At 46.7% G+C, this 24,694-nt stretch overlaps 1 protein-coding gene across 1 annotated transcript in view; it reads left to right on the top strand.

The window, feature by feature from the left end:
• The window catches only part of LOC127913710 (netrin receptor UNC5A-like), a 435,702-nt gene that overhangs the window by 157,346 nt on the left and 253,662 nt on the right, over nt 1–24,694 (top strand). Inside the window, exons 3-5 of the mRNA XM_052486952.1 lie at nt 5,126–5,269; nt 11,123–11,226; nt 17,808–17,988. Coding sequence (XP_052342912.1) covers nt 5,126–5,269; nt 11,123–11,226; nt 17,808–17,988 — 429 coding nt within the window. The remainder of the gene's footprint in view (nt 1–5,125; nt 5,270–11,122; nt 11,227–17,807; nt 17,989–24,694) is intronic.

Here is a 24,694-nt window from a genome sequence, read left to right on the forward strand (position 1 = left end):
TTCAAGGCCAGTTGACCCTGTGAGTTTAATAACAGGTCTGAATGGACTCTGACTGTGCGTCTGTAATATTCGTAGTGTAACAGTGGGGAGGATGTTGTCTATAGGATGCTTCCTGTTGCCTGGTCGTCTATGAGAGGTTCTCCACCTCTCTCTCTGTCTCTCTGGGCCCTGGAGAGGAGGGATCACACAGAAGAAGAGAGGAAAAATGACAAGCTCGTCATGAGAGAGAGCGAGAGAGAGAGAGAGGGAGTGGGCAGAGAGAGAAAGAGAGAGAGAGAGACAGAGAGAGGGAGTGGGCAGCGAGAGAAAGAGAGAGAGAGAGAGAGAGAGAGAGAGAGAGAGAGAGAGAGAGAGAGAGAGAGAGGGAGTGGGCAGAGAGAGAAAGAGAGAGAGAGAGACAGAGAGAGGGAGTGGGCAGCGAGAGAAAGAGAGAGAGAGAGAGAGAGAGAGAGAGAGAGAGAGAGAGAGAGAGAGAGAGAGAGAGAGAGAGAGAGAGAGAGAGACTGAGAAACAGGTGGAGAGAGAGATGGAGTCAGTCAAGGGCATTACTCAATATACAGAAATACCATAGGCTTTTGGGGTCCAGCTTAAGGTCAAGAGAAAATGAAATGAAAAATAGGTTTTCATTGAACAACAAACCAAATGCGTTCTAAATGCCAACATGTTCCCTAGATAGTGCACTACCAGGACCACGTGTACCCCGATCGAAAGAAGTGCACTAAAAATGGAATAGGGTGCCATTTGCTACTCAATGCTAAGAGAACAAGGCTATACTATGAACAACACAATATTGGTTGGTTATAGTTAATTTCTACACTTTTTCAGAGTTTCTATCTCAGGTCATTTTGTGGTTGTTTGACATCCATATATCTCCCACTGTAATCCAGACAACAAATACATCTCACATCAACTGTCACGTTTTCTCTCTAATCAATTATGTAGTAAAAGGTGTTGTTCATATTGTGAGGTCAAAGTAATCTCCCACTGAGAAAGATCACACTTAAAATAAATAGTACACTTCCCTATAGGCTCTCTGGTCTAAAGTAGTGTACTGTACAGGGAATAGGATTGTGTAATCAACTATTTAGCAGAGATGCTGTTGATGGAAATAGCCTCTTACCAAGATAAAAGGCACAGTTTGGGAAATGTCCTCCTGTTCAATGGTGATTGATTTCAGTGATTGATTCATTTGTTTTATTTTCAGTCCCATATGGTTTTATGGGACACTATTTGTTGAGTACGTGTGTGACTAAACATACTTACCCATTGGTTCTTAAATAATATTACCACCCATTGGTTCTGAAATAATATTACCACCCATTGGTTATTAAAGAATATTACCACCCATTGGTTCTTAAAGAATATTACCACCCATTGGTTCATAAAGAATATTACCACCCATTGGTTATTAAAGAATATTACCACCCATTGGTTCTTAAAGAATATTACCACCCATTGGTTCATAAAGAATATTACCACCCATTGGTTCTTAAAGAATATTACCACCCATTGGTTCTTAAATAATATTACCACCCATTGGTTCTGAAATAATATTACCACCCATCGGTTCTTAAAGAATATTACCACCCATTGGTTCTTAAAGAATATTACCACCCATTGGTTCATAAAGAATATTACCACCCATTGGTTATTAAAGAATATTACCACCCATTGGTTCTTAAAGAATATTACCACCCATTGGTTCTTAAATAATATTACCACCCATTGGTTCTTAAAGAATATTACCACCCATTGGTTCTTAAAGAATATTACCACCCATTGGTTCTTAAAGAATATTACCACCCATTGGTTCATAAAGAATATTACCACCCATTGGTTATTAAAGAATATTACCACCCATTGGTTATTAAAGAATGTTACCACCCATTGGTTCTTAAATAATATTACCACCCATTGGTTCTTAAAGAATATTACCACCCATTGGTTCTTAAAGAATATTACCACCCATTGGTTCTTAAATAATATTACCACCCATTGGTTCTTAAAGAATATGACCACCCATTGGTTCTTAAAGAATATGACCACCCATTGGTCACCTCTAGTGACTCCCCATCCCGCATGCGGGAGCGTAATCATCACCTGACACTAATTAGCATAACGCAACGGACATAAATATCCCTAGAAAATATTCCTATTCATGAATATCACAAATGAAATATACTGAGACACAGCTTAGCCTTTTGCAGCAGGCAAACTTGTCACGGAAATCAGAAAAGCAATCAAATTAAATCGTTTACCTTTGATGAACTTCGCATGTTTTCACTCATGAAACTCCCAGGTAGATAGCCAAAGTTCATTTTTTCCCAAAATATTATTTTTGTAGGCGAAATAGCTCCGTTTGTTCTTCAAGTTTGGCTGAGAAATCGCTCGGAAATCAACACAATGCCGAAAAATATTCCACATTAGCTACATAATATTCGACAGAAACATGGCAAACGTTGTTTATAATCAATCTTCAATGTGTTTTTCTAATATCTATTCGATAATATATCCGTCGGGACAATTCGTTTTTCAGTAGGACCGATTGGAGTAATGGCTACCTCTGCATTTTACCCGAGAATCTCTCTCGGAACCACCATGTGACAACTTACGCAATGTGGCCGCCTACGGCTATTCTTCAACAGAAATGCTGAAACTACGTCACAATGCTGTAGACACCTTGGGGAATACGTAGAAAGCATAAGCTCGTTGATGGCACATTCACAGCTGAATAGGGACTCATTGGAACGCAGCACTTTCAAAACCTGGGGCACTTCTGACTCTAGATGGACTCTATATAGTCCTCAGTTCTGACTCTAGATGGACACTATATATAACTCAGTTCTGGATCTAGATAGACTCTATATAGACCTCAGTTCTGACTCTAGATGGACTCTATATAGTCCTCAGTTCTGACTCTAGATGGACACTATATAGTCCTCAGTTCTGACTCTAGATGGACTCTATATTGTCCTCAGTTCTGACTCTAGATGGACACTATATAGTCCTCAGTTCTGACTCTAGATGGACTCTATATAGTCCTCAGTTCTGACTCTAGATGGACACTATATATAACTCAGTTCTGGATCTAGATAGACTCTATATAGACCTCAGTTCTGGCTCTAGATGGACACTATATAGTCCTCAGTTCTGGATCTCGATGGACTCTATATAAAACTCAGTTCTGTCTCTAGATGGACTCTATATATACCTCAGTACTGTCTCTAGATGGACTCTATATATACCTCAGTTCTTGCTCTGGATGTATTTACCAATGGTAGTTCTAGGCTCCTTTTGGATCCACTGCTTGTGTCTGATCTACTGTGTGTCATAACCCCAGACTAAACACAAACTCCTTTACTCATAACCCCAGACTAAACACAAACTCCTTTACTCATAACCCCAGACTAAACACAAACTCCTTTACTCATAACCCCAGACTAAACACAAACTCCTTTACTCATAACCCCAGACTAAACACAAACTCCTTTACTCATAACCCCAGACTAAACACAAACTCCTTTACTCATAACCCCAGACTAAACACAAACTCCTTTACTCATAACCCCAGACTAAACACAAACTCCTTTACTCATAACCCCAGACTAAACACAAACTCCTTTACTCATAACCCCAGACTAAACACAAACTCCTTTACTCATAACCCCAGACTAAACACAAACTCCTTTACTCATAACCCCAGACTAAACACAAACTCCTTTTACTCTGACCCCTGGCTGTGTCCTGACTCTGATCTCCTTTACTCTGACCCCTGTCGGTGTCCTGACTCTGAACTCCTTTACTCTGACCCCTGTCGGTGTCCTGACTCTGAACTCCTTTACTCTGACCCCTGTCGGTGTCCTGACTCTGATCTCCTTTACTCTGACCCCTGTCAGTGTCCTGACTCTGAACTCCTTTACTCTGACCCCTGTCGGTGTCCTGACTGAACTCCTTTACTCTGACCCCTGGCTGTGTCCTGACTCTGATCTCCTTTACTCTGACCCCTGGCTGTGTCCTGACTCTGATCTCCTTTACTCTGACCCCTGTTGGTGTCCTGACTCTGAACTCCTTTACTCTGACCCCTGTCGGTGTCCTGACTCTGAACTCCTTTACTCTGACCCCTGGCTGTGTCCTGACTCTGATCTCCTTTACTCTGACCCCTGGCTGTGTCCTGACTCTGATCTCCTTTACTCTGACCCCTGTCGGTGTCCTGACTCTGAACTTCTATACTCTGACCCCTGGCTGTGTCCTGACTCTGATCTCCTTTACTCTTACCCCTGTCGGTGTCCTGACTCTGAACTGTTTCCTAACCCTAGACTGAACCTAGTGTCAAACTAGACCTCTGCACTGTGTCCTATTTGCCTCCTGACTCTATTCTGTATCCTCCCTACTGTATTGTCTGTTTCCTAAATGTTTCCTGACTCTATTCTGTATCCTCCCTACTTATCGTTTGTGTTGCAGGTCTGACTGGTCTGTGTCCCATATCTAGACAGTCCTAACGGTAGTCTCTATGGTCTGTGTTGTAGGTCTGCCTGGTCTACGTGTCCTACATCTAGACAGTTCTAACTGTAGTCTCAATGGTCTGTGTTGTAGGTCTGCCTGGTCTGTGTCCCATATCTAGACAGTCCTAACGGTAGTCTCTATGGTCTGTGTTGCAGGTCTGACTGGTCTGTGTCCCATATCTAGACAGTCCTAACGGTAGTCTCTATGGTCTGTGTTGTAGGTCTGCCTGGTCTACGTGTCCTACATCTAGACAGTTCTAACTGTAGTCTCAATGGTCTGTGTTGTAGGTCTGCCTGGTCTACGTGTCCTACATCTAGACAGTTCTAACTGTAGTCTCAATGGTCTGTGTTGTAGGTCTGCCTGGTCTACGTGTCCTACATCTAGACAGTTCTAACTGTAGTCTCAATGGTCTGTGTTGTAGGTCTGCCTGGTCTACGTGTCCTACATCTAGACAGTTCTAACTGTAGTCTCAATGGTCTGTGTTGTAGGTCTGCCTGGTCTACGTGTCCTACATCTAGACAGTTCTAACTGTAGTCTCAATGGTCTGTGTTGTAGGTCTGCCTGGTCTACGTGTCCTACATCTAGACAGTTCTAACTGTAGTCTCAATGGTCTGTGTTGCAGGTCTGCCCATCATGCAGGTGAAAATAGATATCTCCAGACAGCAGGTTGAGAAGATCTTTGGTCTGGACGACTATTGGTGCCAGTGTGTCGCCTGGAGCACTACGGGAACCCAGAAGAGCCAAAAGGCATATGTCAGGATCGCCTGTAAGTATTACTCTGATATAAAGCCTACATCAGGACCACCTGTAAGTGTTAGTCTGATATAAAGCCTACATCAGGATCACCTGTAAGTGTTACTCTGATATAAAGCCTACATCAGGACCACCTGTAAGTGTTACTCTGATATAAAGCCTACATCAGGATCACCTGTAAGTGTTAGTCTGATATAAAGCCTACATCAGGACCACCTGTAAGTGTTACTCTGATATAAAGCCTACATCAGGACCACCTGTAAGTGTTAGTCTGATATAAAGCCTACATCAGGACCACCTGTAAGTGTTACTCTGATATAAAGCCTACATCAGGATCACCTGTAAGTGTTAGTCTGATATAAAGCCTACATCAGGACCACCTGTAAGTGTTAGTCTGATATAAAGCCTACATCAGGATCACCTGTAAGTGTTACTCTGATATAAAGCCTACATCAGGACCACCTGTAAGTGTTAGTCTGATATAAAGCCTACATCAGGATCACCTGTAAGTGTTAGTCTGATATAAAGCCTACATCAGGACCACCTGTAAGTGTTAGTCTGATATAAAGCCTACATCAGGATCACCTGTAAGTGTTAGTATGATATAAAGCCTACATCAGGACCACCTGTAAGTATAGAGCAGATTTAGGCCGATAACCCGCTAATGATCAACATCCAGAAAAGAGCTGTTAAATTCTACAACCACCTAAAAGGAAGTGATTTTTATTTATTTAACCTTTATTTAACTTGGCAAGTCAGTTAAGAACAAATTTGTATTTTCAATGAGGGCCTAGGAACAGTGGGTTAACTGCCTGTTGAGGGGAACAGTGGGTTAACTGCCTGTTGAGGGGAACTGCCTGTTCAGGGGCAGAGCGACAGATTTGTACCTTGTCAGCTCAGGGATTTGATCTTGCAACCTTCCGGTTACTAGTCCAACACTCTAACCACTAGGCTACCCTGCCGACCCAAAACCTTCCATAACAAAGCCATCACCTACAGAGAGATGAACCCGGAGAAGAGTCCCCTAAGCAAGCTGGTCCTGGGGCTCTATTCACAAACACAAACACACCCCACAGAGCCCCAGGACAGCAGCACAATTAGACCCAACCAAATCATGTGAAAACAAAAAGATAATTACTTAACACATTGATAAGAATTATCAAAAAACAGAGCAAACTAGAATGCTATTTGGCCCTAAATAGAGAGTACACAGCGGCAGAATACCTGACCACTGTGACTGACCCAAACTTACGGAAATCTTTGACTATGTACAGACTCAGTGAGCATAGCCTTGCTATTGAGAAAGGCCCGCCGTAGGCAGACCTGGCTCTCAAGAGAAGACAGGCTATGTGCTCACTGCCCACACTATGAGGTGGAAACTGAGCTGCACTTCCTAACCTCCTGTCCAATGTATGACCATATTAGAGACAAATATTTATTGCACATATTGCACATCGTTACAATATGTATATAGACATAATATGACATTTGACATATCTTTATTCTTGTGGAACTTCTGTATGTGTAATGTTCATTTTTATTGTTTATTTCACTTTTGTTTATTATCTATTTCACTTGCGTTGGCAATGTAAACACACGTTTCCCATGTCAATAAAGCACTTAGATTGAATTTAATTTAATTGAGAGAGGGAGAGAGAGAGAGAGAGAGAGAGAGAGAGAGGGGGAGAAAGAGAGAGAGATAGAGAGAGAGAGGGGGAAGGAGAGAGAGGGAGAGCGAGAGAGAGAGAAAGTCAAAGTGAGAAAGAGAGAGGGAGAGAGGAAAGGTGAGAGGGAAGGAGAGAGAGAGAGAGAGAGAGAGAGAGGGAGAGACAGAGAGCGAGAGAGAGAGAGAGAGAGAGAGAGAGAGAGAGAGAGAGAGAGAGAGAGAGAGAGAGAGAGAGAGAGAGAGAGAGAGGAGAGAGAGAGAGAGAGAGAGAGAGAGAGGGAGAGAGAGGGAGAGGGAGAGAGAGAGAGACATCCCCCATCCACAGCATCAAAGACAGTTAATGTCTGTTTTTGTTTCTCCCTCTATTAATTCACATGAATATGCATTATTCCAGACAGAACAGAACAGACAGGAACAGAGGAATACTCTCATTACCAAACCTCTAAAAATACACAAAGTGTAAAGATAAGGACACACACACACACATACATTAAAGTGAGCGCACACACACACAAACACGCACCTACACCAACCCCACCCACCCGCCTCACTACCCACGATCCATCTGGACAGGAGAGATGACATTATGTTTCACTACCCATGATCCATCTGGACAGGAGACAGGTCTGTAGGTCTTTATGTTTCACTACCCATGATCCATCTGGACAGGAGACAGGTCTTTATGTTTCACTACCCATGATCCATCTGGACAGGAGACAGGTCTTTATGTTTCACTACCCATGATCCATCTGGACAGGAGACAGGTCTTTATGTTTCACTACCCATGATCCATCTGGACAGGAGACAGGTCTGTAGGTCTTTATGTTTCACTACCCATGATCCATCTGGACAGGAGACAGGTCTGTAGGTCTTTATGTTTCACTACACATGATCCATCTGGACAGGAGACAGGTCTGTAGGTCTTTATGTTTCACTACCCATGATCCATCTGGACAGGAGATAGGTCAGATTCCATGTGTTACTTCATAGTGTTGATGTCTTCACTGTTATTCTACAATGTAGAAAATAGTGAAAAATCAAGAAATCCCCTTGAATGAGCAGGTGTGTCCAAACTTTTGACTGGTACTGTATATATAAAAACCCTCACTGCCCCCAAAATGAGGTGGAAACTGAGCTGCACTTCCTAACCTCCTGCCCATTGTATGACCACATTAGAGACACATATTTCCCTCAGATAACACAGATCCACAAAGAATTCGAAAACAAATCCAATTTTGATAAACTCCCATATCTACTGGGTGAAATACCACAGTGTGGAATCACAGCAGCAAGATTGTTGCCACAAGAAAAGGGCAACCAGTTAAGAACAAACACCATTGTAAATACAACCCGTATTTATGAGAGAGAGAGGGGTATAGTGAGAGAGAGAGAGAGAGAGAGAGACAGAGACAGAGAGAGAGAGAGAGAGAGAGAGCGAGAGAGAGAGACAGAGAGAGAGAAAGAGAGAGAGAGAGAGCGAGAGACAGAGAGAGAGAGAGAGAGAGAGAGAGAGAGAGAGAGCGAGAGACAGAGAGAGAGAGAGAGAGAGAGAGAGAGAGAGAGAGAGAGAGAGAGAGAGAGAGAGAGAGAGAGAGAGAGAGAGAGAGAGAGAGAGAGAGAGAGAGCGAGAGCGAGAGCGAGAGAGAGAGAGAGAGAGAAGAGAGAGAGAGAGAGAGAGAGAGAGAGAGAGAGAGAGACAGAGAGAGAGAGAGAGACATTGTGTATTCTCTGCTCTCACCAGAGTAGGAAACTGTGTTTATGTGATTCAATGAAGAGGGGAAAAATAAATACATTCTTTGTCTTCAAGAGAAACCAAAGTGTTTATTTTTTACTTCCCCTCCGAGACACACATCACTCAGAGGTGGGATCACAGCACAGGGCCAGACACAGGGCCAGACACAGGGCCAGACACAGGGCCATTCACAGGGCCATTCACAGGGCCAGACACAGGGCCAGACACAGGGCCAGACACAGGGCCAGACACAGGACCAGACACAGGACAGGACCAGACACAGGACCAGACACAGGACCAGACACAGGACCAGACACAGGACCAGACACAGGACCAGACACAGGACAGGACCAGACACAGGACCAGACACAGGACAGGACCAGACACAGGACAGGACCAGACACAGGACCAGACACAGGACCAGACACAGGACAGGACCAGACACAGGACAGGACCAGACACAGGACAGGACCAGACACAGGACAGGACCAGACACAGGACCAGACACAGGACCAGGCACAGGACAGGACCAGACACAGGACCAGACACAGGACCAGACACAGGACAGGACCAGACACAGGACAGGACCAGACACAGGACCAGACACAGGACCAGACACAGGACAGGACCAGACACAGGACCAGACACAGGACCAGACACAGGACCAGACACAGGACCAGACACAGGACAGGACCAGACACAGGACCAGACACAGGACAGGACCAGACACAGGACAGGACCAGACACAGGACAGGACCAGACACAGGACAGGACCAGACACAGGACCAGACACAGGACCAGACACAGGACCAGACACAGGGCCAGACACAGGACAGGACCAGACACAGGACAGGACCAGACACAGGACAGGACCAGACAGGACAGGACCAGACACAGGACAGGACCAGACACAGGACAGGACCAGACACAGGACCAGACACAGGGCCAGACACAGGACAGGACCAGACACAGGACCAGCCACAGGACCAGACACAGGACAGGACCAGACACAGGACAGGACCAGACACAGGACAGGACCAGACACAGGACAGGACCAGACACAGGACCAGACACAGGACCAGACACAGGACCAGACACAGGACCAGACACAGGACCAGACACAGGACAGGACCAGACACAGGACCAGACACAGGACCAGACACAGGACCAGAAACAGGACAGGACCAGACACAGGACAGGACCAGACACAGGACAGGACCAGACACAGGACAGGACCAGACACAGGGCCAGACACAGGACCAGACACAGGTCCAGACACAGGGCCAGACACAGGACCAGACACATGGCCAGACACAGGACCAGACACAGGACCAGACACATGGCCAGACACAGGACCAGACACAGGACCAGACACAGGACCATTCACAGGGCCAGACACAGGGCCAGACACAGGGCCAGACACAGGGCCAGACACAGGGCCAGACACAGGACCAGACACAGGACCAGACACAGGGCCAGACACAGGACCAGACACAGGGCCAGACACAGGGCCAGACACAGGACCAGACACATGGCCAGACACAGGACCAGACACAGGACCAGACACAGGACCATTCACAGGGCCAGACACAGGGCCAGACACAGGGCCAGACACAGGACCAGACACAGGACCAGACACAGGACCAGACACAGGACCAGACACAGGACCATTCACATGGCCAGACACATGGCCAGACACATGGCCAGACACATGGCCAGACACAGGGCCAGTTTAGGGTTTTTGCTCAAGGGCACAGCAGAAAGACTGACTGCAGCCTCATGCAGCTTTGTCATGTTTTCTCATATTTAACTTGCTGTTGTTGGTGTTTGTCATGTTCCAGGTTGTAGGAGAGCGTTTCTGACCTCAGCGACATTTCCCAGATATATACATCTTCAATAAATCTATTTCCCAGATATATACATCTTCAATAAATCCATTTCCCAGATATATACATCTTCAATAAATCCATTTCCCAGATATATACATCTTCAATAAATCCATTTCCCAGATATATACATATTCAATAAATCCATTTCCCAGATATATACATCTTCAATAAATCCATTTCCCAGATATATACATCTTCAATAAATCCATTTCCCAGATATATACATCTTCAATAAATCCATTTCCCAGATATATACATCTTCAATAAATCCATTTCCCAGATATATACATCTTCAATAAATCCATTTCCCAGATATATACATCTTCAATAAATCCATTTCCCAGATATATACATCTTCAATAAATCCATTTCCCAGATATATACATCTTCAATAAATCCATTTCCCAGATATATACATCTTCAATAAATCCATTTCCCAGATATATACATCTTCAATAAATCCATTTCCCAGATATATACATCTTCAATAAATCCATTTCCCAGATATATACATCTTCAATAAATCAATTTTTTTCCCTCTGTGTTTTAATGATTTTCTTGTCTTCCCACCTTTTTCAGACCTGAGGAAGAACTTTGAGGAGGAGCCAATGGGGAAGGAAGTCTCGTTGAACCAGGAAGTGTTGTTACGCTGTCATCCTCCAGAGGGTGTACCACCACCTGAGGTGAGAGATGGACTGTTGTCCGATTCTCTACTTTTTTTTCCAATTCTTTTTTAAATAATCATGAATTTCAAAGCACTTCAAACATAAAGCTACACAGAGAGATGTACAACAAGACCTTAGATCAGTGTCTCTTCAAGGAGTGGTCTCTTCCTCTTCAAGGAGTGGTAGAGAGGTCCCTGGCTTCCAATAAGCTTCATCCTCTTCTTCAATGAGTGGTAGAGAGGACCCTGCCTTCCAATAAGCTTCTTCCTCCTCTTCAAGGAGTGGTAGAGAGGTCCCTGGCTTCCAATAAGCTTCATCCTCTTCTTCAATGAGTGGTAGAGAGGACCCTGCCTTCCAATAAGCTTCTTCCTCCTCTTCAAGGAGTGGTAGAGAGGTCCCTGGCTTCCAATAAGCTTCATCCTCTTCTTCAATGAGTGGTAGAGAGGACCCTGCCTTCCAATAAGCTTCTTCCTCCTCTTCAAGGAGTGGTAGAGAGGTCCCTGCCTTCCAATAAGCTTCATCCTCCTCTTCAAGGAGTGGTAGAGAGGACCCTGCCTTCCAATAAGCTTCTTCCTCCTCTTCAAGGAGTGGTAGAGAGGACCCTGCCTTCCAATAAGCTTCTTCCTCCTCTTCAAGGAGTGGTAGAGAGGTCCCTGGCTTCCAATAAGCTTCATCCTCTTCTTCAATGAGTGGTAGAGAGGACCCTGCCTTCCAATAAGCTTCTTCCTCCTCTTCAAGGAGTTGTAGAGAGGTCCCTGCCTTCCAATAAGCTTCATCCTCCTCTTCAAGGAGTGGTAGAGAGGACCCTGCCTTCCAATAAGCTTCTTCCTCCTCTTCAAGGAGTGGTAGAGAGGACCCTGCCTTCCAATAAGCTTCTTCCTCCTCTTCAAGGAGTGGTAGAGAGGTCCCTGCCTTCCAATAAGCTTCACCCTCCTCTTCAAGGAGTGGTAGAGAGGTCCCTGCCTTCCAATAAGCTTCATCCTCTTCTTCAAGGTGTGGTAGAGAGGTCCCTGCCTTCCAATAAGCTTCATCCTCTTCTTCAAGGAGCGGTAGAGAGGTCCCTGCCTTCCAATAAGCTTCATCCTCTTCTTCAAGGTGTGGTAGAGAGGTCCCTGCCTACCAATAAGCTTCATCCTCTTCTTCAAGGAGCGGTAGAGAGGTCCCTGCCTTCCAATAAGCTTCATCCTCTTCTTCAAGGTGTGGTAGAGAGGTCCCTGCCTTCCAATAAGCTTCATCCTCTTCTTCAAGGAGCGGTAGAGAGGTCCCTGCCTTCCAATAAGCTTCATCCTCTTCTTCAAGGAGTGGTAGAGAGGTCCCTGCCTTCCAATAAGCTTCATCCTCTTCTTCAAGGAGTGGTAGAGAGGTCCCTGCCTTCCAATAAGCTTCATCCTCTTCTTCAAGGTGTGGTAGAGAGGTCCCTGCCTTCCAATAAGCTTCATCCTCTTCTTCAAGGAGCGGTAGAGAGGTCCCTGCCTTCCAATAAGCTTCATCCTCTTCTTCAAGGAGTGGTAGAGAGGTCCCTGCCTTCCAATAAGCTTCATCCTCTTCTTCAAGGAGTGGTAGAGAGGTCCCTGCCTTCCAATAAGCTTCATCCTCTTCTTCAAGGAGCGGTAGAGAGGACCCTGCCTTCCAATAATTATATCTCTAATTATTATCCCTTATTGATTTCTGATCAATATAATAATAATTATATGTATTATATTATATATATTAATATATGCCATTTAGCTGACGCTTTTATCCAAAGCGACTTACAGTCATGTGTGCATACATTCTACGTATGGGTGGTCCCGGGAATCGAACCCACTACCCTGGCGTTACAAGCGCCATGCTCTACCAACTGAGCCACAGAAGGACCACTTCTTCACTTGATCACTTCTTCATCATAGGTAGGGAGGCAGTATATCACAGGGCTGGGTCTCATCCCTCAGGGCTGGGTCTCATCCCTCAGGGCTGGGTCTCAGGACTGGGGCTCTCAGGACTGGGGCTCTCAGGACTGGGGCTCTCAGGACTGGGGCTCTCAGGGCTGGGGCTCTCAGGACTGGGGCTCTCAGGGCTGGGTCTCAGGACTGGGTCTCAGGACTGGGGCTCTCAGGACTGGGGCTCTCAGGGCTGGGGCTCTCAGGACTGGGGCTCTCAGGGCTGGGGCTCTCAGGGCTGGGGCTCTCAGGGCTGGGGCTCTCAGGACTGGGGCTCTCGGGGCTAGGGCTCTCAGGACTGGGGCTTTCAGGGCTAGGGCTCTCAGGACTGGGGCTCTCAGGGCTAGGGCTCTCAGGACTGGGGCTCTCAGGGCTGGGGCTCTCAGGGCTGGGGCTCTCAGGACTGGGGCTCTCAGGGCTGGGGCTCTCGGGGCTGGGGCTCTCAGGACTGGGGCTCTCAGGACTGGGGCTCTCAGGACTGGGGCTCTCAGGGCTGGGGCTCTCAGGACTGGGGCTCTCAGGGCTGGGGCTCTCAGGGCTGGGGCTCTCAGGGCTGGGGCTCTCAGGGCTGGGGCTCTCAGGACTGGGGCTCTCGGGGCTAGGGCTCTCAGGACTGGGGCTTTCAGGGCTAGGGCTCTCAGGACTGGGGCTCTCAGGGCTAGGGCTCTCAGGACTGGGGCTCTCAGGGCTGGGGCTCTCAGGGCTGGGGCTCTCAGGACTGGGGCTCTCAGGGCTGGGGCTCTCAGGACTGGGGCTCTCAGGGCTAGGGCTCTCAGGACTGGGGCTCTCAGGGCTGGGGCTCTCAGGGCTGGGGCTCTCAGGACTGGGGCTCTCAGGGCTGGGGCTCTCGGGGCTGGGGCTCTCAGGACTGGGGCTCTCGGGGCTGGGTCTCAGGACTGGGGCTCTCAGGACTGGGGCTCTCGGGGCTAGGGCTCTCAGGACTGGGGCTTTCAGGCCTTAGTACTTACTGGCAAATCTGCAGGTTCATCCCCAACTACTCAGACAGCACAGGGCCTAACTACCTGGAACAGCTAGCTACTCTGAAACAGTATAGGAATACATTGTACCAGCACAAGAAGCTACGATAGGTAATCACACAGCACAGACCAGTAGAAGCTACGATAGGTAATCACACAGCACAGACCAGTAGAAGCTACGATAGGTAATCACACAGCACAGACCAGTAGAAGCTACGATAGGTAATCACACAGCACAGACCAGTAGAAGCTACGATAGGTAATCACACAGCACAGACCAGTAGAAGCTACGATAGGTAATCACACAGCACAGACCAGTAGAAGCTACGATAGGTAATCACACAGCACAGACCAGTAGAAGCTACGATAGGTAATCACACAGCACAGACCAGTAGAAGCTACGATAGGTAATCACACAGCACAGACCAGTAGAAGCTACGATAGGTAATCACACAGCACAGACCAGTAGAAGCTACGATAGGTAATCACACAGCACAGACCAGTAGAAGCTACGATAGGTAATCACACAGCACAGACCAGTAGAAGCTACGATAGGTAATCACACAGCACAGACCAGTAGAAGCTACGATAGGTAATCACACAGCACAGACCAGTAGAAGCTACGATAGGTAATCACACAGCACAGACCAGTAGAAGCTACGATAGGTAATCACACAGCACAGACCAGTAGAAGCTACGATAGGTAATCACACAGCACAGACCAGTAGAAGCTACGATAGGTAATCACACAGCACAGACCAGTAGAAGCTACGATAGGTAATCACACAGCACAGACCAGTAGAAGCTACGATAGGTAATCACACAGCACAGACCAGTAGAAGCTACGATAGGTAATCACACAGCACAGACCAGTAGAAGCTACGATAGGTAATCACACAGCACAGACCAGTAGAAGCTACGATAGGTAATCACACAGCACAGACCAGTAGAAGCTACGATAGGTAATCACACAGCACAGACCAGTAGAAGCTACGATAGGTAATCACACAGCACAGACCAGTAGAAGCTACGATAGGTAATCACACAGCACAGACCAGTAGAAGAATAGCTAGCTCCACTGTCTTTGGGACAACTTAGGGACCACTGTCTTTGGGACAACTTAGGGACCACTGTCTTTGGGACAACTTAGGGACCACTGTCTTTGGGACAACTTAGGGACCACTGTCTGTGGGACACTAGGGACCACTGTCTGTGGGACACTTAGGGACCACTGTCTGTGGGACACTTAGGGACCACTGTCTGTGGGACACTTAGGGACCACTGTCCATGGGACACTTAGGGACCACTGTCTGTGGGACACTTAGGGACCACTGTCCGTGGGACACTTAGGGACCACTGTCTGTGGGACACTTAGGGACCACTGTCCGTGGGACACTTAGGGACCACTGTCTGTGGGACACTTAGGGACCACTGTCTGTGGGACACTAGGGACCACTGTCTGTGGGACACTTAGGGACCAATGTCCGTGGGACACTTAGGGACCACTGTCTGTGGGACACTAGGGACCACTGTCTGTGGGACACTTAGGGACCAATGTCCGTGGGACACTTAGGGACCACTGTCTGTGGGACACTAGGGACCACTGTCTGTGGGACACTTAGGGACCAATGTCCGTGGGACACTTAGGGACCACTGTCTGTGGGACACTTAGGGACCACTGTCTGTGGGACACTTAGGGACCACTGTCTGTGGGACACTTAGGGACCACTGTCCATGGGACACTTAGGGACCACTGTCTGTGGGACACTTAGGGACCACTGTCCGTGGGACACTTAGGGACCACTGTCTGTGGGACACTTAGGGACCACTGTCCGTGGGACACTTAGGGACCACTGTCTGTGGGACACTTAGGGACCACTGTCTGTGGGACACTAGGGACCACTGTCTGTGGGACACTTAGGGACCACTGTCTGTGGGACACTTAGGGACCACTGTCTGTGGGACACTTAGGGACCACTGTCTGTGGGACACTTAGGGACCACTGTCTGTGGGACACTTAGGGACCACTGTCTGTGGGACACTAGGGACCACTGTCTGTGGGACACTTAGGGACCACTGTCCATGGGACACTTAGGGACCACTGTCCATGGGACATTTAGGGACCACTGTCCGTGGGACACTTAGGGACCATTGTCCATGGGACACTTAGGGACCACTGTCTGTGGGACACTTAGGGACCACTGTCTGTGGGACACTTAGGGACCATTGTCCATGGGACACTTAGGGACCACTGTCCGTGGGACATTTAGGGACCACTGTCCGTGGGACACTTAGGGACCACTGTCTGTGGGACACTTAGGGACCACTGTCCGTGGGACACTTAGGGACCACTGTCCGTGGGACATTTAGGGACCACTGTCCGTGGGACACTTAGGGACCACTGTCCGTGGGACACTTAGGGACCACTGTCCGTAACATAACCTTACAGAGACACAGCTACTCTCACAGGGATTAGACTAGAAATAACCTGACAGAGACATAGCTACTCTCACAGGGATTAGACTGGACGTAACATGACAGAGACATAGCTACTCTCACAGGGATTAGACTGGACGTAACCTGACAGAGACATAGCTACTCTCACAGGGATTAGACTGGACATAACCTTATAGACAGAGACACAGCTACTCTCACAGGGATTAGACTGGACGTAACCTGACAGAGACACAGCTACTCTCACAGGGATTAGACTGGACGTAACCTGACAGAGACATAGCTACTCTCACAGGGATTAGACTGGATGTAACATGACAGAGACATAGCTACTCTCACAGGGATTAGACTGGACGTAACATGACAGAGACACAGCTACTCTCACAGGGATTAGACTGGACATAACCTTATAGACAGATACACAGCTACTCTCACAGGGATTAGACTGGACGTAACCTGACAGAGACATAGCTACTCTCACAGGGATTAGACTGGACGTAACCTGACAGAGACATAGCTACTCTCACAGGGATTAGACTGGACATAACCTTATAGACAGAGACATAGCTACTCTCACAGGGATTAGACTGGACATAATCTTATAGACAGAGACACAGCTACTCTCACAGGGATTAGACTGGACGTAACCTGACAGAGACATAGCTACTCTCACAGGGATTAGACTGAACGTAACCTGACAGAGACATAGCTACTCTCACAGGGATTAGACTGGACGTAACCTGACAGAGACATAGCTACTCTCACAGGGATTAGACTGGACGTAACCTGACAGAGACATAGCTACTCTCACAGGGATTAGACTGGACATAACCTTATAGACAGAGACATAGCTACTCTCACAGGGATTAGACTGAACGTAACCTGACAGAGACATAGCTACTCTCACAGGGATTAGACTGGACGTAACCTGACAGAGACATAGCTACTCTCACAGGGATTAGACTGGACGTAACCTGACAGAGACATAGCTACTCTCACAGGGATTAGACTGGACATTGCTTTACAGAGACACGTGTAGAATTCACAATGTTTATCTACCTCTGAAAGGATTTACTGAATACCTTTCCCCTGTCTGTGTCTGTAATAATGTCATCTCACCAGCGGGCCCATCGTCCTCTGGGCCGGGGACAGGGACAGGGACGGGGACAGGGACGTTCCTCTGTCTGCCCCTGGTTACGAACATGAAAACACACAGTTTGTTTGAAGCTTCCAGGTCTGTTATTTTCAGGTGGAGTGGCAGAGGAACGAGCATGTGATCGACCCGGTAAGCGAGCCCAACTTCTTGGTGACTGGGGACCGTAATCTGATCATCAAACAGGCCAGGCTGGCGGACACGGCCAACTACACCTGCGTGGCCAAGAACATTGTGGCACGACGCAGGAGCTCCCCCGCCACCGTTCTGATCTACGGTATGTACTCACAGAGTACGCACACACACACACACGCACGCACGCACACACGCACGCACGCACACACGCACGCACGCACGCACGCACGCACGCACACTAGGGTAGACAGGGGTTAATGCTTTGTCCAGAGGTTTGGTGACCTACGATTGGGAGCTTCAGAGCAGATCCAAAGAAACAAGAGTTCTGCTCAGAGTTTTGATTATGTTGTGACTGAGTGGCCTGTATGAACTTTTCAATCACACACACGTGCCTACGCATACGTAGTGCACACACACACAGACACACACACACACAGACAGACACACACACGCACAGACACACACACACGCACACACACACAGACACACACAGACAGACACACACACGCACAGACACACACACACACACACACACAGACACACACACACACGCACGCACAGGCACACAGACACACACACACACACGCACGCACAGACACACACACACACACGCACAGACACACACACGCACGCACAGACACACACACACACACATGCACAGACACACACACACACACACACACACACACACACACACACACACACACACACACACACACACACACACACACACACACACACACACACACACACACACACACACACACACACACACACACACACACACACACACACACACACACACACACAGCCCTATTTTGATGGCATGTTGCCACATCTCGAAACCCCCATAAACTGACTCAGTCTGTGTTTTATATGATGGTAGATAGTTCCCTCTGCCAGCAGAAAGCCAAACAGGTACAGAGACCACCTCAAATCTTCCAGTATCTTTATAGTAACAACTAGTATACACAGACACACACAGCTGATATAGTAACAACTGGTCTATACAGACACACACAGCTGATATAGTAACAACTAGTCTATACAGACACAGACAGCTGATATAGTAACAACTAGTCTATACAGACACAGACAGCTGATATAGTAACAACTAGTCTATACAGACACAGACAGCTGATATAGTAACAACTGGTCTATACAGACACAGACAGCTGATATAGTAACAACTGGTCTATACAGACACAGACAGCTGATATAGTAACAACTGGTCTACACAGCTGATATAGTAACAACTGGTCTATACAGACACACACAGCTGATATAGTAACAACTAGTCTATACAGACACAGACAGCTGATATAGTAACAACTGGTCTATACAGACACAGACAGCTGATATAGTAACAACTGGTCTATACAGACACACACAGCTGATATAGTAACAACTGGTCTATACAGACACAGACAGCTGATATAGTAACAACTAGTCTACACAGACACACACAGCTGATATAGTAACAACTGGTCTATACAGACACAGACAGCTGATATAGTAACAACTGGTCTATACAGACACAGACAGCTGATATAGTAACAACTAGTCTATACAGACACAGACAGCTGATATAGTAACAACTAGTCTATAATTTCTACCATTAATAGTTTGTGTTCAGCCTAGTTTAATTTCTACCATTAATAGTTTGTGTTCAGCCTAGTTTAATTCCTACCATTAATAGTTTGTGTTCAGCCTAGTTTAATTTCTACCATGAATGTTTTCCTCTCTGTTGTCCTCTCAGCCTCTCAGTGTGGGAAAAACAGCTGACTCCTAGAATTATGTTGTTGAGAGATGATTAGAAGGATTAGCCTTTGATTTTCCCTTTTTATTAAAATTTTAAACCTGATTACTGACGTTAAATTGAATAGAGCGCCCGGGACCCATTTACTTTCTATTGCTTGCTATTTTATAACGTAAATAAAAGAAGCCTTAGACTCCTGCGACCCAGAGAAATGGAGCATGAATTGCAGGTTGCTCGTTTGTGCAATTTGAATCTTTATTCAAATCATACAAGGCTTGTCGATTGTCACGTTAATCACTGTCATTACCACAACCGCTAAAATAGTCTACACGTCCATTTACTTAGTTTGAGTTCTCAGAGGCCATGGCTCAGACTGAGTGATAATAGTCTGGGATGCTCCCAAATGGCACCCTATTCCTTACATAGTGCACAACTTTTGACCTGAGACCCTTACGGCCACTATATAATGGAATAGTACAGCATTTGGTAGACAGCCTCTGTGTTTGCTTTGGCAGGGTGGTGGGCAGTAGGGAAGGCGATAGGGAGGGATGGTGGTACGGTGAGAGGGTAGGAGGGGAGCCGGGTTGGATACGTGATAACGAGGGGGCAGGCAGTCTGACGTGGTGGAGCCACTCTGTGCTTAGAGGTAATCAGTGGCAGAGTGTCTTGGCAATTTATCACGCCGTGGTGGGCAATCAATTGCAGAGAGAGGACAAGGAAATGATTCAGCCACGGACAGCCACGGAGGCCCGGGTGGGAGCAGAAGAGGGGCGAGCAGCGAGAGAGAGAGAGAGGGGGAGAGAAGAGGGGCGAGCAGCGAAAGAGAGAGGGAGAGAAGAGGGAGAGGAGAGAGAGAGAGAGAGAGAGAGAGAGAGAGAGAGAGAGAGAGAGAGAGAGAGAGAGAGAGAGAGAGAGAGAGAGAGAGAGAGAGAGAGAGAGAGAGAGAGAGAGAGAGAGAGAGAGAGAGAGAGAGGAGATGGAGAGAGAGAGAGATGGAAAGGGATAGGGAGAGAGAGAGAGGGAGAGAGAATAGGGAGAGGAGAGAGAGAGAGAGAGAGAGAGAGAGAGAGAGAAGAGAGAGAGAGAGAGAAGAGGGAGAGGAGAGAGATAGAGAGAGAGAGAGATGGAAAGGGAGAGGGAGAGAGAGAGAGAGGAGAGGGGAGAGGAGAGAGATAATGGAAAGGAGAGGGGAGAGAGAGAGAGAGAGAGAGAGAGAGAGAGAGAGAGAGAGAGAGAGAGAGAGAGAGAGAGAGAGAGAGAGAGAGAAGAGGGAGAGGAGAGATAGAGAGAGAGAGATGGAAGAGGGAGAGGGAGAGAGAGAGAGAGAGAGAGAGAGAGAGAGAGAGAGAGAAGAGGGAGAGAGAGAGAGAGAGAGAGAGAGAGAGAGAGAGAGAGAGAGAGAGAGAGAGAGAGAGAGAGAGAGAGAGAGAGAGAGAGAACGAGAGACGAGAGACGAGAGACGAGAGAGAGAGACGAGAGAGCGAGAGGTTGCAGTGGGGGAGATAGAGAGAGCAGAGAAGCCAATTTCAGAGGGAGTACTAGTCCAGAGGCTTCTGAGTCAACAAATCAGTTAATTTAAGAAGAAAGGAGAAGGAAGACACGTCCCCAGTGTACACTACTTTTGACCAGGGCTTATAGGGCTCTGGTCAAACGTAGTGTACTATATAAAGAGTAGGGCGCCATTTGGGAGCAGGAGAGTAAATATAGAATGTTGATTAGAATTCTGAAGACTGGGTTCCATCCAATCAACTGCCATGATCCAATTCTAGCCATTATGTATGGAAGTCCGACGACGAGAGACGAACACACACACAGTGTGTTGCCAAGACAACAACCTCTCCCTCAACGTCAGCGAGACAAATGTTGCTGATCGTGGACTACAGGAAACGGAGGGCCGAGCACGCCCCCCAATACACATCGATGGGGCTGTAGTGGAGAGGGTCGAGAGTTTCATGGTACCCAGTGTCCACATCGTCAAGGATCTGTCATTGTCCACACACACACACACACCAACGCAACAACAACTCATCCCCCTCAGGAGGCTGAAAATATTTGGCATGGGACCCCTCAGATCCTCAAAAAAGTCGAGAGCATCATGGCTTGGTATGGCCACTGTTTTGGCAACGGACCGCGAGACGCTACGGAGGATGGTACAGCCCGATACGTCACCGTCGCCATCCAGCACCTCTATATCAGGCGGTGTCAGAGAAAGGCCCTAAACATCATCAAATTCACCCGAGTCGTAGACTGTTCTCTCTGATGCCGCACGGAAAACGGTCTGGAACCAACAGGACCCTGAACAGCTTCTACCCCCAAGCTATAAGACTGCTAAATAGTTAGTTAGGCTGGTGATGTAGTTATTGACTATCTGCATTGACCCTACAATGACCTCATACACAATCACTCAGTACTGGTACCCTGTATATAACCATGTTATTACCTGGTACTCCCTGTATATAGCCATGTTACACAATGATCGGTACTCTGTGTATATAGTCAGGTTACGCATTGACTCAGTACTGGTACTCTGTGTATATAGTCAGGTTACTCAATGACTCAGTACTGGTACTCTGTCTATATAGTCAGGTTACTCATTGACTCAGTACTGGTACTCTGTGTATATAGTCAGGTTACACATTGACTCAGTACTGGTACTCTGTGTATATAGTCAGGTTACTCATTGACTCAGTACTGGTACTCTGTGTATATAGTCAGGTTACTCATTGACTCAGTACTGGTACTCTGTGTATATAGTCAGGTTACTCATTGACTCAGTACTGGTACTCTGTGTATATAGTCAGGTTACTCATTGACTCAGTACTGGTACTCTGTGTATATAGTCAGGTTACTCATTGACTCAGTACTGGTACTCTGTGTATATAGTCAGGTTACTCATTGACTCAGTACTGGTACTCTGTGTATATAGTCAGGTTACTCATTGACTCAGTACTGGTACTCTGTGTATATAGTCAGGTTACTCATTGACTCAGTACTGGTACTCTGTGTATATAGTCAGGTTACTCATTGACTCAGTACTGGTACTCTGTGTATATAGTCAGGTTACTCATTGACTCAGTACTGGTACTCTGTGTATATAGTCAGGTTACTCATTGACTCAGTACTGGTACTCTGTGTATATAGTCAGGTTACTCATTGACTCAGTACTGGTACTCTGTGTATATAGTCAGGTTACTCATTGACTCAGTACTGGTACTCTGTGTATATAGTCAGGTTACTCATTGACTCAGTACTGGTACTCTGTGTATATAGTCAGGTTAGTCATTGACTCAGTACTGGTACTCTGTGTATATAGTCAGGTTACTCATTGACTCAGTACTGGTACTCTATGTGTATATAGTCAGGTTACTCATTGACTCAGTACTGGTACTCTGTGTATATAGTCAGGTTACTCATTGACTCAGTACTGGTACTCTGTGTATATAGTCAGGTTACTCATTGACTCAGTACTGGTACTCTGTGTATATAGTCAGGTTACTCATTGACTCAGTACTGGTACTCTGTGTATATAGTCAGGTTACTCATTGACTCAGTACTGGTACTCTGTGTATATAGTCAGGTTACTCATTGACTCAGTACTGGTACTCTGTGTATATAGTCAGGTTACTCATTGACTCAGTACTGGTACTCTGTGTATATAGTCAGGTTAGTCATTGTTTATTTATTATCACTTATCATCATGTGTTTTAGTTTTCTGTTATTTCTCTATTATCTCTCTGCATTGTTGGGAAGGACCGTCAGTCAGCATTTCACTGCTGTTGTTTATGAAGCGTTTGACAGATATAATTTGATTTAATTTGGCTTGATTTGACACACAGGCACGCACTACGGGACACTAGTTGATACTAGCCGTCACATAAACACACACACAATGTATAGTTTGAAATTAGACTAGATTAATTCAGACCAGGAATATTTTTTTTTGTTTCTTACAATAGCAGAGATGGTGTCAGTCTCAGTCAGATCAGAAGAATAACAGCCCTGTATTTAATGTCTTTCAAGTGTGAAAAGTGATGGTAAATTACATAGTGATGTAGCCTACATTTAGACCACTTCACATCCATCAACCACGTGGAGTCAGTGCCTGTTATGCCAAGACAAATGGACCAAAAGTACTTTAATCTTAACACTAGTCTCACTGCTCAGTCCTTATGTGTGGCTTTAATCTTAACACTAGTCTCACTGCTCAGTTTAATGGTTCGTCTGAGGGCATAGTGTATAAAGCAGGAAGTACCAGTGACTCACTCAATACGGAAGTGGTCAGATGACTCGGATGTCAAGCTACATAACTGTTATGCTAGCGCAAACTGGAATATGTTGAGGGATTCATCCAATGCCATTGAGGAGTATACCAACTCAGTCATCGCCTTCATCAATAAGTGCGTCATCCCCACAGTGACCGTACGTACATATCCCAACCAGAAGCCATGGATTACAGGCGATATCCACATCGAGCGAAAGGTTAGAGCTGCCGCTTTCAAGGAGCGGGACTCTAACCCGGATGCTTATAATAAGGCCCACTATGCCCTCAGACGAACCACCAAACAAGCAAAGCATCAATACAGGATTAAGATTGAATCCTACTACACCGCCTCTGACACTCGTCAGATGGGCTTGAAAACTATTACGGACTAGAAAGGGAAACCCAGACGCGAGCTGCCCAGTGACGCGACCCTACCAGACGAGCTAAATGCCTTTAATGCTAGCTTTGAGGCAAGCAACCTTCACAAAGCCACGGGGCCAGGCGGATTACCAGAGTGTGTATGCAAAGCATGCACAGACCAACTGGCAAGTGTCTTCACTGACATTTTCAACCTCTCCCTGACCGAGTCTGTAATACCTACATGTTTCAAGCAGACCACCATAGTCCCTGTGCCCAAGAAAGCAGGTAACCTGCCTAAATGACTACCACCCCGTAGCACTCACATCTGTAGCCATGAAGTGCTTTGAAAGGCTGGTCATGGCTCACATCAACACCATCATCCTGGAAACCCTAGACCTACTCCAAATCACATACCGCCCCAACAGATCCACAGATGAGACAATCTCCATCGCTTTCCACACTGCCCTT

Source organism: Oncorhynchus keta, chromosome 30, assembly GCF_023373465.1.
Source record: "Oncorhynchus keta strain PuntledgeMale-10-30-2019 chromosome 30, Oket_V2, whole genome shotgun sequence".
Lineage (NCBI taxonomy): Eukaryota > Metazoa > Chordata > Actinopteri > Salmoniformes > Salmonidae > Oncorhynchus > Oncorhynchus keta.